General features: G+C 36.9%; 1 protein-coding gene across 2 annotated transcripts; it reads left to right on the top strand.

The window, feature by feature from the left end:
* The first annotated feature begins 1285 nt into the window (after positions 1-1285).
* Positions 1286-8540, top strand: LOC104228755 (uncharacterized). Of its 2 annotated transcripts, none has more exons than XM_009781283.2 (14): positions 1286-1562; positions 2751-2888; positions 3121-3202; positions 3851-3927; positions 4220-4320; positions 4955-5063; positions 5408-5524; positions 5610-5695; positions 5835-5901; positions 6343-6421; positions 6689-6780; positions 6899-7042; positions 7158-7223; positions 8266-8540. In XM_009781283.2, exons 1-13 carry the CDS (start codon positions 1431-1433, stop codon positions 7191-7193), a joined length of 1260 nt encoding a protein of 419 aa, XP_009779585.1. In that variant the 5' UTR covers positions 1286-1430; the 3' UTR covers positions 7194-7223; positions 8266-8540. The 2 variants fall into 2 exon arrangements, with proteins under 2 accessions (XP_009779585.1, XP_009779584.1); XM_009781282.2 differs by lacking the exon at positions 8266-8540 and adding an exon at positions 7678-8033.
* The last annotated feature ends 8075 nt before the right edge of the window (positions 8541-16615 follow it).

Here is a 16615-nt window from a genome sequence, read left to right as displayed (position 1 = left end):
TGCAGAACTTCTGACTTTCGAGCAAAGTCTGAATTTTGCAATAGAAAAAAACCTATTTCCTCTAGAAATCGAATCTGACTCGATACAGGTATTACAACTCCTTGAAAATGGCAAAACTACATTTGACTCTATTGTTCATAATTGCAGGTTGTTGCTGTCCATGAAGGAGAAGGACATAGTGGTCCGACATAGCTTCAGAGAAGGAAACAGAATAGCAGATCGTCTGGCCAAGGAAGCTACCAGTCAGACTGTCCTCAATAAGCTAGTTTATTTTATTAGACCTCCCCCATATGTCGTGGCCAGGATGCTGGCGGACAGAGATAGAGGTGGTAGTATGAAATTAGTGCTAGAAGCACTTGTAGAACTCTAGCTACTTTTGGAAATCTAAATGCCATAGATGGCATTACTGCTTTGTGTAATGATCTAGTGGATCAATGTACTAATATTTCCTAGTATTAAATAAATAAAAGTTTCCCTTGTTAAAAAAAAAAAGTCCTACATATTTATTTAATTATAAATTTATTTCATTAAATATAACATGAGAAATTCAAAATTAAATCGTATTCACAAAGATGAGACTAGTATTTCTTTCGTCCTATTTTAACTATCACTTTAGCTCAAAAAATTTATCCCAAAATAACTGTCACGTTAGGATTTCAAGATTAAATATGTTACTCTCTCCGATTCACTTTAAGTGATTTTTTGGTCTTTTTTTTATTGTCCATGATATTTGAGTTTCTCAAATATCAAGAATTAACTTCTTTTTTTCAAAGTTGCCCTTGGAGTAAAGAGACAAGAAATATTTATTGTATTTTCAATGAGCAAATTAAGGTTAATATGGTCAACTACATTGTTAATTAATGCTAAAAGGTGGATTCCTTAATATGTGTGAAAACAACCAAAATATCAGTTAAAGTGGACCGGATGGAGTAGTTATTTCCTTAATATTAAAGGAATAGCAGTTCTTTTTAATATTGTTAATTTTTCAAAAAGTATTTAATAAGAATAACTCAGTAAAATATACTTTGTGTTTATTATTTTTGTTAGTGGACGAGAAAAGAGCTAAAATTCGATGAAACTGAGGGAGAGAAATTCGTGAAAATGACATTAATGAAAAGTGATTGGTCAAAATTAGGACATAGAATATAAAGTGATCGTTTTCACCAATGACAAGTCCCCACATTCAAGTTGGTCTTTGTCTCGAACGCATCAAACAAGCATAAACATTAAACCATATCTGCCTTCTCTCTCTTCTTCACTCTTCAACCAAACTCCAATTCATTGTTTCCATCAAAAATCCATTATCCTTATTTTATTTTAAATTTTACACTCCACTATATTATATATACATACAACTGGCAGCCTTAAAATCCTGAACCGTACCTTTGCCTCTCTAACAAAAGAGGTGCAGTTGAAGTGGAGTGAGTAAAATGGCAGAAAATCAGCCATTATTACGAAGCGACGATAACGAAGTGGTGCGTGAAAGTGAAGGAACTGAAAGGAAAAGTACAGCTTCTGCTCGTGTTGTTTCTCTCGATGTTTTTAGAGGCCTTTGCGTTTTTGTAAGGAATTCTCTTTAATTTTTTTTTTTTTTTTTTACGTTTCTGGAACAGAGTTTATTTAATTATGAGAGAACCTAGTTAGATTAGGCCTAGAATAATCAATAAGCACTCGAACCAAATTCAAACTTGTCTTATAGCAGGAAGCTATGCTATTGTAATTTATGCACTTTGAATTTGTGATAAAAAGCTGTCAACTCGAAATTCATCTTCCTTTCTCTTTGTTTACTTACATTTTTTTCAGGAAGAAAAACTTATTGGATATATTGATCTTGTGAATTTCATATGCATGTTATGATTTATGCAGATTGAAGGATTTTCCTTATTTTAACTTCTCGGGAATATCAGGCCTAGCAACTACTAAATATGTTGAAGAAGAATATGCTTAGTTTTCTTTCGGATATGAAGGCATGGCGTATGCAGCTCTAGAAATGTTATGGCGCGGGGGGGGGGGGGGGGAGGTTATCATGTAGCACACAATTCCACTAGCTCAGTTCTCAATATTGAGCACGCGTAAGCAGTGAATTAGTGGAGCTTCGTTCTACATTGACTAAGTTAGCAGCCAGTGGGACTAGATACCATCGAATCAATGTACTTTCATGAGAGTCGAAGGCAATAAACTGCCAACAAGATGGAAAGTCCCCTGTTAAACTGCAAGTACTAGTGCGCACTCATATTGGCCTAAGTTGAAGAGAAGAAAATGGTAGAGATATTTAGCATGGTGCTCATGAAAGCCATCACTTTATTAACGGAACATTTTGATTCCCTTTTCTATCTCATCCTCCCCTGGCTGTAGTTCACAAAAGGGTCAAGTCAAGTATCTTATTTCGAAACAATCTCTCGAGTCGAACCTCGATACCACATTCTTAAAAAAGATATGGCCATCTCCCGGAATTCCCTAACCAATTCGTGCTTATAATGACACCACTTACTTGCAAGCATCCCTAAATGTGATGGTATTCCAAGTGGTTTATGAAGATCTTGAATTAGTCAACCCCTTGCTTTAAGGTTTTGGATTGAATGTGTAGTGTCTTTAGCATTTTAAATAACCATACTCCACATTAATGAGATTTTGTTGCACACGTTTAACGGATTTTTTATTTACACGAGTAAGTTCTTCTCTTTTCCTTTTTCCTAGTAGAAATTTCTCCACTTCTCGACTTTTGACTTTAATTTGTTTGCTGCATTCAGCTTATGATGCTTGTGGATTATGCTGGTTCTGTTTTCCCAAGCATTGCTCATTCCCCGTGGAATGGTGTCCGCTTGGCAGACTTTGTAATGCCTTTCTTCCTCTTTGTTGTTGGAGTTTCCCTGGCAATTGTAAATAAGGTATCTATACTTTGATCTTCAGATAAAATCATGGACATAAACCTTATCATTATGAAAATTATAGGCTTATGAGTTATGACACATTGTTCCCGGAATTGCATGGTGATATCCTATTCCCTGTGCTGGCAATATCCAGTTAACTAAATCATCTGAGTAAGATCATATTATGCCTGTCATCAGGTGATTGTTGACCTTGAGACAGGCTGAACTTTTTCCTCTTTCGAAACTGCAGATAGTTGTAGACAGAACAAGGGCAACCTTGAAAGTTGTGATTAGGACATTGAAACTATTTCTCCTTGGTGTTTTCCTTCAAGGTAATTTTTGCTCACTGGAATTTGTAACATGAATATTATAATTCACAACTGATGTCAAATTCCTGACAGTAAAACTACAAGCCTGTATATGTCTTTCAAAATGGATCTTCCACTCTTCTTATATTATGGCAAATGAGTGCGTTTTAAATTTGTGGCACAACTAGATAAAATACTACTCCTGGTTCTAGCAAGCAAAACGAAGCTCAATGATGACACATTTTTTCTTCTTGAGAAATTGCCCCTTTAAAAGCCTTCCACGGTGGACATCAGACATCAAGTGAAAGAGAGATGCTTACTCGACAAGAATGTACATAATTAAAGCATGTGACAATGTTCAGAGAGAAGATACTATATTTAAATTCCTGAGAGGTAACGCATCACCGGAAGCAAGTCAAAATTGAAGATTGTAGCCTTGTAGGGTACCAAGTAACATAAGAGAATACATTTTCCAATATATGATTTTTAGCTAGAATTCAAATTGTTGGATTCTTTTTTTACTTTTATGCCTGGAGATCTTTCCTGTTTTGCTCTTGATGACCTTTTCTATAGTTGTCTTCTGATTTCATTTGTAGCATGTTGTTTTCTTGTATGACATATCTATACTTGAGTTCTGTTGGACAACTATTAAATCCGTTTGCTTCGTTTCAGGGGGTTACTTGCATGGGATAACTGGTTTGACCTATGGTGTAGATATTGAAAAAATACGATGGATGGGAATCTTACAGGTACAACTGATACTATTTTTATGACTATTCTGCCACTGTAGTATCAGATGAATAGAATAGCTACATGATTAGTGTCATTTCAGTTTCACCAGCATTGCCAGTCATGCTGATTCTCCGAGAGAAGCGTCCTAACCTGGTTTCCCTGATCTTTATTAAGAGATAGTCTTGTTTAGAAGCGTTTCTAATAACTAGATGGTCAATAAAATAGGCGCAGAATAAAGAACTTATGCATGTAACCTGTTCATATCAATTTCTGGTTCAGAATAATATACATTTCTTTTCATTTATACAGAGGATAGCTGTTGGATATATTGTAGCAGCTTTGTGTGAGATATGGTTTCCATGTCAAGGGATGAAAAGAGTCACCCTTCTCAGCAATTATATTTGGCAATGGTAAGATGACTATATCCCTGATTATTAGGTGTATGTTTTACTCTGTAAAACTGAAGTGGATAACTTTTTTGATTGTGCAATTGTTAGGAGTAATACATATATCTTCTGTTAAAAAATTGAAAACTGAAAAAAAAAAAAATTGATTCCATTTTCCTTTTGATAAAATGCATGCATTCAGATAAACCAAGAGCTTCAACTATATCATATTGTGCTGAGAGCAAAATCTTAGTACCAAGCAGATTATTTTCCTTAATGGAACCATAAGTGCATCATATTATCCCTACTGGGAACTTCATTTAACGATTATGAAAGAACCAACTTCTCGTAAGTAGGGTATTAATCTCCGATAAATTTGATAAACATCTATGCTCATTGCTGGTGGAAGATAAACCCATGAGATATCAGTACGAGGTCTCAACCTAACTATCTGGACCAGGCTCATTGGCTGTTATCAGGTAGATTGAGTAGGCAAAACAAAAGAATTTTTTAAGTTTTAATTGGAAAACTAATATGAGTCCAACTGCAATGATATTCTCATATTCTTATTAGCGATGTTCAGTTTTATAGTATTGTTGTTTGTCCTATATGGTTATCTTTGTCTATAGTTTTACATAACATTTTACTTCATTTTTAGGTGTATCGTGTTCCTATTGTCTGCTATACATGGTGGGTTGTTATATGGTTTGTATGTACCTGATTGGCAATTCAGAGCATTGCAGTCTACAGGCAGCAGCATTTATGAGGTTAGCAGCTGTTTGCTTTCCTTTTCCCCTTAATCTGAACTAGATTCTGAAAACAATTCCAGGTGCTCCAAGCAAAAACATTAAGAATTCAATAGGAGTGTGATCAGTCGTTACCGGTTTGAGTGATATTAGTAATATTTCTCTACCTTTTATTCAGCATGTAAAGGACTTGCTCATAATCGAAAACTCTTTTCATCAGTTGTTATCCTATGGAAGCTTAAAAATGACTGTTACCAGTCAACACTACTTTGTGTGTGATCAGTACTCTTCCCAATTGAGTTAGAGCACTTTTTCCATCAGTAATATATGTAATATAAGATGTTAACTTTTGTCGCCACTTTCAGGTAAAATGTTCTGTTAGAGGTGATCTTGGACCGGCATGTAATTCTGCTGGAATGATTGATCGCTATATTCTTGGAATGGATCACCTCTATGCAAAACCTGTATATAGAAATATGAAGGTAACTTTATACTGGACTGCAAAGCTGGAACGCTTATATCCAGACCTCACAGTTAATCCCTCATGACTAGTATTATTGTTCATAGGAATGCTATGGATCCAACAATTCTAGAGCTTCCACGACTACGCCTTCTTGGTGCCATGCCCCTTTTGATCCTGAAGGCATTTTGAGGTAACAAATCCATCATTATTCTTCACCCTTGGATTCTCTCATGAATTGTACTACTTATTTAGTGATATCATGTTCTTCATTTCATGAATTATCTACTTTGTTGCTTAACACCTTTTACCGTCGGTAATCTTTTTTGCAGTTCACTAACAGCTGCTGCTGCGTGCATCATTGGACTCCAATACGGTCACATACTTGTTAAATTTCAGGTAAGCCATGTGGTAATGCTAGCTGACTGATTTACCTCTGTTAGGTGCTCTATTTTTTGTCCCGAGCTTTGGAAATGTTAGGAAAGGTTATTTCAGGAGAAGTTGAGGAAATGCTTTAAGCTCTCAAGAAATGATTTCACTTTGTGTTGGTTCCGGTTAGATGGCTTTATCAGTGAAATATATTCTACGTAAGTGCTGGTTTCCTAAAAGAGTTTTCTGGAAAGAAGTACTACAAGAATTGTGTTAGATGATTATGCTTTTAGAATCTTATTGGTCCTGTGGTAATTGGTTATCACTAATAAATTAGCAATATTGGAGAATATCATGATTTCAGAATGAAACGAAATCTGTCACTACTGCTCAGTGATATATATTTAGCTGCAGAGATTGATCCATAATATAACGTGTCGCTGATAGATGTAATTTATATGACTGTTTCAGGATCATAAAGAACGGCTATGCAGTTGGTCTGTCCTCTCACTTTCACTTCTTGTTGTTGGTTTGTTCCTTGCCTTCATAGGTATATCTTTCTTACTTTTAGACAATAATGCATAATCACCTGGACTATCATAGACAAACAAGAAACCTTTGGTTTCCTATTTATGAAATATTACTCTCTATCTTTTACCTTACCATGTTTTAGATCTCCCTTTCTTAAGAATATAAGATTACTTCATGCTCTAGTCGTGCTGATTCCCTTAATCAATGTACTAAATTATCTATTCGATTCAAGAAAAAAATGATTCTAGTCACTATGAAATGTGAGATTAATTTCATTTCCCTTCAGGCGTGCCATTAAACAAGTCGTTATACACGATAAGTTATTTGCTGGTAACCTCAGCTGCTGCTGGAATCACATTCTGTTTGTTATATGTGCTGGTAAGTTTTGAAAATAAAACCCTCTCTCCGGTATCTCTTTGGCTTAATATATCATCACCTATTGCTATCATTCTGATTTAAAATTCGTTTAACAGTCGTGTGATCTTATGAACTTTAGGTGGACATTTATGGTTGGAGGCGCTTGATGTTTGTTCTAGAGTGGATGGGAAAGCATTCTCTTAGTATCTTTATTCTCATAACATCAAATATAGCTGTGATTTTAATTCAAGGATTTTATTGGCGAGATCCACGTAATAACATTGTAAGTGTTGATTTAGTTCACCAATTTTCAAGGAGAAAACATCTATGCCCCTGTTTGATTGATTCTTGTCTAGAAGAATAACTCCAGCCTGCTTTTGCTGAATTCTCTTGAATAGGTTCGTTGGGTTGTGACAAAGTTCGTACAGAAATGATATCCCGGCTCCATGAGTTCCCTCACACAAGTAAGGATATCTTCTTTCTTGTTAAATTGGATCCACTTAAAGCATCAAGTGATTTATATAAAGGAGGATAATAGACAATGCGAGATATATCTATTATCGATTATCTATCCAGTGCTTCAGCTTAGATGCTAAAATAGAGTTGCTATTCCAAAACAAAAACAAAACCTGCTTCAAGATTGTCTCCACAATCCGGATTGTTTATTATTAGTAATATCTACCAAAGAATGGCAAGCCACTTTTTGTTGACACAACTTAAATGTAGAGGTTATATAACGTTACCTGCAAACTCACATAAATTCATGGAAAAATTCATAAGCTACTCTCTAAAGTTGTCCGAAAAAGTCATTTACACACCTTAACTTTAGGGACGACCTATCACTCCCTATTCTTGTTTAAAGTGACATTAAACAAACAATGGTTGCTTACACGCACTTATGTGTCTCTTGATTAACAGGTTCCCTCGGGCGGAGCTAGCATATGGTAGTTATGAGTTTGGCTGGAAACTTTTGTCCAAACCCAATATTTGTCTAAAAGATTAATGAAAAATATACAAATTATTAATTTAGAACTAATCATACTATATTATAAGTGTGAAGACTTTTGGGTAAAGTTATTTTACTAAAATATCCTTCAAAAGCTAAACGACCATTTTACCCTTCAGTTTAACGATACTCCTTTCACATTGTTGAATAAAAATGTAAAAATACATTATAATGGATATCAAAGATAAAATTGAGCACATTTATTGTATATACAAGCTTTAGACATTTATCTTTAATGATAATAATCCTACGTTATCTCTCATTCTAATTTATTACTTGTGCAAATTTCTGAAGTTGAGTCATTATTCAATTACGATTCATAAGTACTAGCAAGTCTTTACTACTGCTCGATATGAATATACAAGTAGAATACATAATGTATTTGCCATTTAAATGATTATTGAAGGTTATTAATTATCCATAATTGGCTGCGCACTTGACCATTTAGCTCTTTGCTAGATTTGTAGACTATTTCACATCCTTGTTATCTTCTTTTATAGATATTGACTCATGTTATGGAGCATATCGGCAATCTATTTTACAAGGAACAATTTTTGTTGAATTTTAATTAAAAAGTTCAAAGTATGCTGCTCAATGTCTCAAAGGAGCACCCCCATGGTTATTGGTCACAGTGAGAAAGCTACTTATATTAGGTGGAAATGACATACTAAAATATTTTAACCTAGATTCAGTTGGATAAGATACGTGTAAATTGGTTTTTTTTTTTTTTGAGATCAGATATCCACAAATGATCTTTATAAAATTATTCATTAAATTTTTTTATTATGAGATAATACACGCGCAATGCGCGTCCCAGTGTTTTGGAAAGCGTTAAGCGCAAAAAAGCGACGAGGCCTCGCTTCACAGAAGCGAGAAGCGAAGCGCGCTTTTTTTCATGTGAAGCGCAATTTAACACAAATAAAAAAATAAAATAGGCATAGATAAATGGCTAAGAACTCATTAAAAATAATATATTAAGCAAATGTTTCAATTCTTGAATCAAGAAGCAAATAATAGATACTACAATTAACAACCAAAAAAAACATAACAGTTAATTCACACGAACCAGAAAACAGAGCATAAAGCAGACGATAAAGCAGAAAACATAGCATAAAGCATAAAACAGAGCACAAAGTAGAACAGAAGAAGAAGTCGTTTAGGGCACAAAATCAGCGCTTAAAAAGTGAAAAAAATTGAAAGATGAAGAGAAGAAGAAGAAGATGAAGAGAAGAAGGAGAACAAAAGAAGAAGAAGAAGTCGTTGAAGAAACTTACCGAGAACTGGAGACTTAATCGTCGCTGGAGTTCGCTGGAGAAGAAGTCGTTGAAGAGCGTATGTTTATTTGTTAACAGATGGCTTATTTGCCAATTTTTTTTTAAAAAAAAACCTTAGTAGATGCCTTCTGCTCGCTTAAGCACGCTTTTTTATCGCTTTTCCAACAAGGTGCTTCTCGCTAAAGCGCGAGAAGCGAGCACTTTTTAAATGTGAGTCGCTTTTGTAGCACAAAAGCGATAGCCCTGCGCCTTGCGTCGCTTCAGCGCTTAAAGCGAGAAGCGAGCGCGAACACTGGCGTGTCCAAATACTAGTTAACTTAAAAAAACTAGAATCTCGAACTCATTAGATTCAAATCCTAGCTCCACTTCTTGAGGTTCCTTCTCTGCACAGCACAAGTCAAAAATTTCAAGATGCACACCAGTATTTGTGAAGTAATCAGATTCAGGTATCTACATTATTGCTTGTACTAGTGACCCATTTTTCAATGCTAGCAGTTATGGTTATTCAGGTGCTTCAACCTGAGTCCGGAACCTAAATATTGTTTTTTTACTCAAATTACGTTAATAGGTATTAAAAAAATACATATCTATATATAGCGTGCAATTACAAATTGCTATACCTTAACAGTAACGTTTGTCGTTAAGGTATAGCGTCTTGTATTCATACGCTACACATATAGCGTCCAAAAAAACGCTATATCCTGATTATGGACCCACCAATAATTGACTGACATAACAATAATTTAACTGTGTATAGCGTGTAATTAAAGAACGCTATACGTCAAAAAATTTCCATATCCCGGGCTAGCCATTTCCTATATAAAGTGGTTAGGATTTTAGGAAAATTCGTTCACATAAAATTCTAACTCCCGTTCAATTTTTTCTTGTTGTTAAATTCTGAAGCATTTTTTTCGTAATGTCTGAAGAGCGTAGAATAAGAGTTTCATTATATTGGGGGGTTGAGGTTGTGATGGAGAATAACTCTGTGAGGTATAGTTTATCTCCACAGGGTCATGTTAAATTACCACTTACAATATAAATTAATATTGTTGTTATGCAAAAAAATGGGTGTGAGGAAACGTTCAGTGATACTTAAAGTAACCGGAAGATACCCGTATTCCGTCACTTCGCAAGGGGCTGCTTTTTACTCGGAGTTAAACATCTACGATGATGAAACTTTGAGGAATTTTCTGAGGACTCCGGATGAATACCGGGAATATCTTGTAATCAAAATGTTGGATATGTACGTCAAGGTCGAAGACGTTCCAAACAATGAGGTTGTCGGACAGGTTCCGGATAACCCCAGTCATCGGGTGGCTACTCTGGAGGAGTTTTTGCCGTACAGGTTCCGGATGAAAGAGTTTTCCTTGATTTAAACTTATCCCCGCCTGCTGTACATAATTCACAAGACGAGTGGTAAGCTTCAATTGTCCTTTGTGTTACGATGTACATTTTTGTTGTATTGAATTTGTATTAACACTCATATATTTAACAGGGGTACAAGCCGGATATGAATTTTACAAATTATGAACCCAAGCATAGTTTTGGTGTGTTGGATCATGGTGGTCCATCCGGGAGCCATCACCTAAATGAAAATATCCATCATGGAATTTCATCACATTACGACTTGTAAGTGAAGTGATACAGCTATATGGAAAGTATTTATTAAATCCAATATCTTATTATTTTGTTGATTGTGCAGTGAAACGAGCAAGTTGAACCAAATGTACTCATTCAATTGCCTGAAGACGATGTATTAAATCGGGATCTGGCAGATGCACAGAGTGAGGAAGAGAACAGTGATTACGACAACAATGCTGATGAATCTGGAGACGAGACACCCTTTCCTCGTGAGGATGGTGATGAGGAGGATGAGAAGGAAGAACCTGATTTGACGAGAGAGTATGCTCCACTCCTCCCCCTTAGACGAAGAGTGTACGAGTCCCAAGTGCCGTTTCATTCAAGGGAGATTCCTTACCTTGATAACTTGCCAAGCATGCCGGATTTGGAAGCTCTCACAAGGGATTTTGATGAAATTCGGACAACAATATGGGATGAGTCTAGACCAATGGTGCTGGCAAAGGGCATGCTTTTTCCTGATAAAGCGCGCCTAAGCAGGGCCTGTAAAATGCACAACGTAAAAGAGTGTCGTGAGATGACGGTATGGGAGTCAAGTCCAGGTGTATACAAGGTTGTTTGTCGCAGGTGGTTTGGGCCATGTCATTGGATGTTGCGTGCGAGCAAGAAGAAGACAGGTCGGCCGGCGCCCACTATGTAAATCTCGGGTCGGCCGATCCTCAGCAACAGTAGGCGGGCCTAGAAAGTATGTACCCAATCCACTCCAGAAAAATGCGTGCCCGTGATCAATAATTGACCTGACGGGGTCACCTGCGAAGTCCCTAGAGTGAGATCCATCCCAAGGCTCATGTCCGTCTCATGTAGGCCACCGACAGATCAGCAGCAACATAATCAGCAGGGGCCTCAACGCCCCCTTGCTGGGGACCACCTCATCTCCGCCCACCGCCGCCTCGTCGGGCACCCCCGCCTCGTCAGGCACCACCACCTCGTCGGGCACCTCCACCTCGTCGGGCACCACTACCTCGTGCCACACTAGGGCCTTGCTCGTACTGCTCTGGCTCCACATAATCAGGCATGTGTGCCAAACGCTGATCCTCCAGAGCTCGCTGCAGTGTCCGGGCTGCCAACTCTACAAATCGACGGCTGTAATCCTGCAAGGCGTCCGCAGGATCGTCGACATAATCTTGCATTTGCAGTCCCATCTGATACACTGTATGTAGTCCAATAGCCTGCACAACATATAAAATATAAACTACATATAATGCACTAAAATAAAACATATTATAATGAATAATAACAGAAAACATACTAGCGCCTCGTGTCGCCCGGTGTATGGAACATACAGATCGCCAGCCTAATGAATAGGGTTCCCGATAAAAATTCGGGTAACGTGCCAGTACCAAGACATATACCTCTGAATAGCCACCTCCTGGATCTGTGTAGGTGGGGGCGGAATCATTTGATCTTGATGGTCCCAAATATGGATCTGCGCCGCTAACCATGCCATAAATGCGTCGTCCGCCCTACAACGATCATCCCTCTGATAATGTGTAGGCTCCCATATAGGCCCCCTCGGTATATACTGCGGGCGGCCAAACTGCCGAAGTACCCGCTCCGAGGCATGATGCTCCACAATATCGAGGCATATGAGGGGGGCAGAAGTGCTCCAAATCAATCGGCCGGCCGAGCAATAAGCTGACAGAGAAGCTATCAAATCGTCGCTATATGGCGTCCAGATGAACTATCAAATAAGAACATGAAACGTGAGTATGCGCAACACTAAGTTAATCTACACCAGGTAAGTTTAGGTACATATTTACCTGTGCGCCCTCCAGCAGATCCAACACATCCCTGCAGAATGAGAGATTATGATGAGCATCATACTCTCGTGAAAGTGTACGACGGAGAACCCACCTCCTGGCTAGAGGGAGAAACAGAGGTGCTACATTAGGAGGTAATTGTGGTCGAGGTGGCTGAAACTGCAAGAACCGCTCCCAGTCCCAAACGTAACATACAAAGTTGACGTAAGGTTTAAGATAAATTCTAACTAGGTGGAGTTGAAACTGATGAAAAGATTATTTGAATATGTTGTCACTTGTAGAAGCGAAATAAAACCACAAACATCTCTCTAAGTGCCCATGCTCGCCCGTCACATCTGCCTATACATGTAGCCGAGAATAGAAACACCCCAGCTGTAATAGGGTAACTCATCTAGCAGCTGAAGATGATGCAAAAGTCTCAGGCTGACTAGGTTCCTAAAGTGTTCGGGAACAAGACCCCTCCAGATAGAAGAAGCAACAACAACCTCGTATATCGGGTGATATGTACCTCCTTTGTATCGTCGGTGATATCGGAGTGGAGTACCTCCAGGTACTGTCTAATAGGGGTCAAAGTCAACCGACTAGCACCCGACAATGCAGTCTCGTCCTGTGGCCTGAAACCCGTGAGCTGCTGCAGCATGTCCAAATAAGCATCACGTGACATATATCTCATAGCAGTAGGCAGTGAAACGACCATGCCATCAACGGGCAGGCCATATAAAACCTCTACGTCCTGCAGCGTGATGGTAGCCTCGCCAATGGGCAGGTGAAAATTGTGCGTCTCCGGTTGCCACCGCTCAATCAACGCCGTGATCAAAGCCCAATCAACCGGTATCCGCCCGATCTCAATAATCCTATAGAATCCCATATCCTGGAGGGGATAGACTACACGCTCGTGGAGATCGTTGTGCCTCCGAAAATCCCACAGGTCGTCTACTCTCCTAGTGCGGAGAGTTTGGGACAGTAACTCTCCCTCCCATATATGGACGGACCTATGATCGCCCTGAAGCACTAATATTTCACGAGAGTAAGGGCCGGGATGTATAGGTGCGTCCATGTCGTCAATTGTAAATTAAACAACATTAATTGTATTTTTAATTATTTGATTGTACAAAGTATGTATAACATTGGGTTCCAGGCTCGATATTTGTGGCCCAGTAGCACCAAACTATCATTAATATTTATGCGTATCAAATTCAATTTTTTGATTATTTTGTGTGTGTTTGTTTTATAATTTAAATTCTTAATTTTTAATTATTTGATTGTACAAAGTATATATAACTATTGGGTTCCAGGCTCGATATTTGAGGCCTGGTAGTACCAAACTATCATTAATATTTATGCATGTCAAATTCAATTTTTTGATTATTTTTTGTGTGTGTTTTATAATTTAAATTCTTAATTTTTAATTATTTGATTGTACAAAGTATATATAACTATTGGGTTTCAGGCTCGATATTTGAGGCCCAATAGCACCAAACTATCACGAATAATTATCTGTGTCAAATTCAATATTTTGATTATTTAATTGTACAAAGTATATATTTTCATCTACCAGTATAAGAAATACTTAAACTACAGGGATTCTACGCTAAAATACTATATAGTTTACTACGCTAAAAGTTTCTACATTTTACTATGCTAAAAGTTTCTATATTTTACTACGCTAATAAATAAACTAAATATAAACAACAAATACATTTTAATCACATAACATTCACAAAAATACATATAACATACTAGTTTCGCAAATAAAACACCAAAACGACATGGAAACATTAATATCTAAATTCGGATATTAACATAAAAAAATAAATCTCAATTTGACTTTTTTTTAGAACACTAATATCTAAGTCCGGATAAATATAACATACTAGTTTCGCAAATAAACACAAAACGACATGGAAACACATTCAATAGGTAGTGATATACATTATTATACAAGTTTGGACATAAAATAAATTGAAATACCTCGATGTAGTGAGTGTTTTGGGTGAAAATTTGAAGACGAAGGAGTTAAACCACTATATTACAATGCTCTACTATGATGTGGGACCTACGCTCTTAACCTTTTGTGTGGAGGGAGCCCACAATTTTTTTTTTAAGATCGAGCATTGGGGGGGACCATAAGCAGGGGGATTTTAAAAAAAAAATGGGGGAAAGGGTTCTGGTCGGGGAAGAAGACGAAGGGCAGTATTTAAATGGGGGTATAGCGTATGAAAAGAAAACGCTATATATAGCTTACAGTAACAAGACGCTATATATGACAGTCAAATCGTTAGGCGATATAGCGTGCAATTACAACACGCTATTCCTTAACGACAAAAGTTACCGTTAAGGTATAGCGTTTTGTAATTGCACGCTATATATAGATATGTATTTTTTTTTAACACCTATTAACGTAATTTGAGTCAAAAAAAATAATATTTAGGTTCCGGACTCGCTTCAACCTGGTCTCCATTTTCCAGTACTTGTACCTGTGACTTTTGTGTAGAAAGGATATTGATTGTGACTAATCTAAGATGCCCTGCTACTGAGATGATGAAGCAGTGCAGCAGCAAGCGTCTATAACTTTACACAGTGACAGAAATATTTTCTCATGTAGTGATAAATGATGACAGATTTGTCTATTAGATGAACAAGGGAAGTACTTCTTGCTGCCTAACTAATGCAGTAGCTCAAATGCGTTATCTTTGTAATTAAAAAGGGCAGCCCGATGCACAAAGTATCCCGCGTTCACGCAGGGTTCGGGGAAAGGTCGCATCTCACGGGGGTATGATATAGGCAGCCTATCCTGATGCAAACATCATCATCCACGGCTCGAACCCGTGACGTATAGGTCACGCGAAGACAACTTGACCATTGCTCCAAGGCTCCCCTTCTATCATTGTAATTGATCCAGTAAGCATGCAGCCACGTTAAGGCGCTATTGTTTTTAGTCTCTATTTTACTTGCAGATTTTGCACTTCTAGAGCTTGTCACTGATGTTTTCTTCTTTTTTTACAACTGTGCTGTCCGGGCCAGTTTGTAAGCATGCAGCCACGTTAAGGCGCTATTGTTTGTAGTCTCTATTTTACTTACAAATTTTGCATTTCTAAAGCTTGCCACGGATGATTTTTTTTCTTTTTTGTACAACTGTGTTGTTCGGGCCAATTTGTGTATATCTCGACTAATTTTAGGAAATACCTGCTACCTCCCACCAACCACCGATATTTTGGAACTATACTTATCTAAATCCCCAATCATTTTAAGTCAAGTCAAGACCTTTCATGATATCTCTACGCCAATCTCCTTCTACTTTGAATGAGGTTGGATTTTTTAATTTACAGGTCAGGTTCTAGATTAGTGTGTTTATTTGGGTCAGGGAGCATTTTTTAGTTTATAATATTTTTTTAATAGATAGGATGATTTCTGGCCAAACCTTCACCGTTTTTGGCCTAAATAAATTTTTTTTTTTTTTGGATATTTATAGTGAAAATTGAGTGATTTTGTGGTTGGAAAAAATAGTTTGATATATAATTTTCTTGCAATTATCTTGTAAACTAGTAAAGTAACCCGCGCTTCGCGCAGTTGTGAAACACTAATGAATTTTAAAATAATTTAATCAAGATAGAAGAGAATTTTTTTTATGTATATCCATACAATTAAAAATTCTATGTCTTGGTGATATTACAAATTAAAATATTTTTATTAGGATTAGAGCTTAGGTGACCTGATTTCATTATAAAAATTTCTTTGAAAATGAAAGGAAAAAAACAGAAAAGAACTTTAAAGGAAAATTTTCAGCTTTATATAGTGGTCGTAATGCGCGATTCTCTAAGTGTACTATATAAATGTAGGTATTTATATTGTTCCTCTTATTAGATGGTAAAAACACATATTATTAACCCTTACCTTAATACTCCTTTGGACTATGTTTCTTAATTCTTTATCACAAATAAATAATCTTCCTTTCTAATTAAAAAAAAAAAGGAAAAACCAAATTAAAAACAGAGTTGCAGAGTTACAAATTCTTTCTCAAGGATTCAAACAATTTTTTTCTCCTCCTTCTTTCCCATCTGTTTTTGCTTTTTTTTCCACGCTCATCTGAAACAAAAACAAAAATTACATCATTTTTAGAATTTTACAACACCGAATGCGGCTGATATTTTGATAATCACATGATTAAGTTTATTTAA

This window comes from Nicotiana sylvestris, chromosome 12 (genome assembly GCF_000393655.2).
Source record: "Nicotiana sylvestris chromosome 12, ASM39365v2, whole genome shotgun sequence".
Lineage (NCBI taxonomy): Eukaryota > Viridiplantae > Streptophyta > Magnoliopsida > Solanales > Solanaceae > Nicotiana > Nicotiana sylvestris.
The sequence above is the reverse complement of the archived record's forward strand: the minus strand, read 5'-3'. Positions and strand labels throughout refer to the sequence as shown.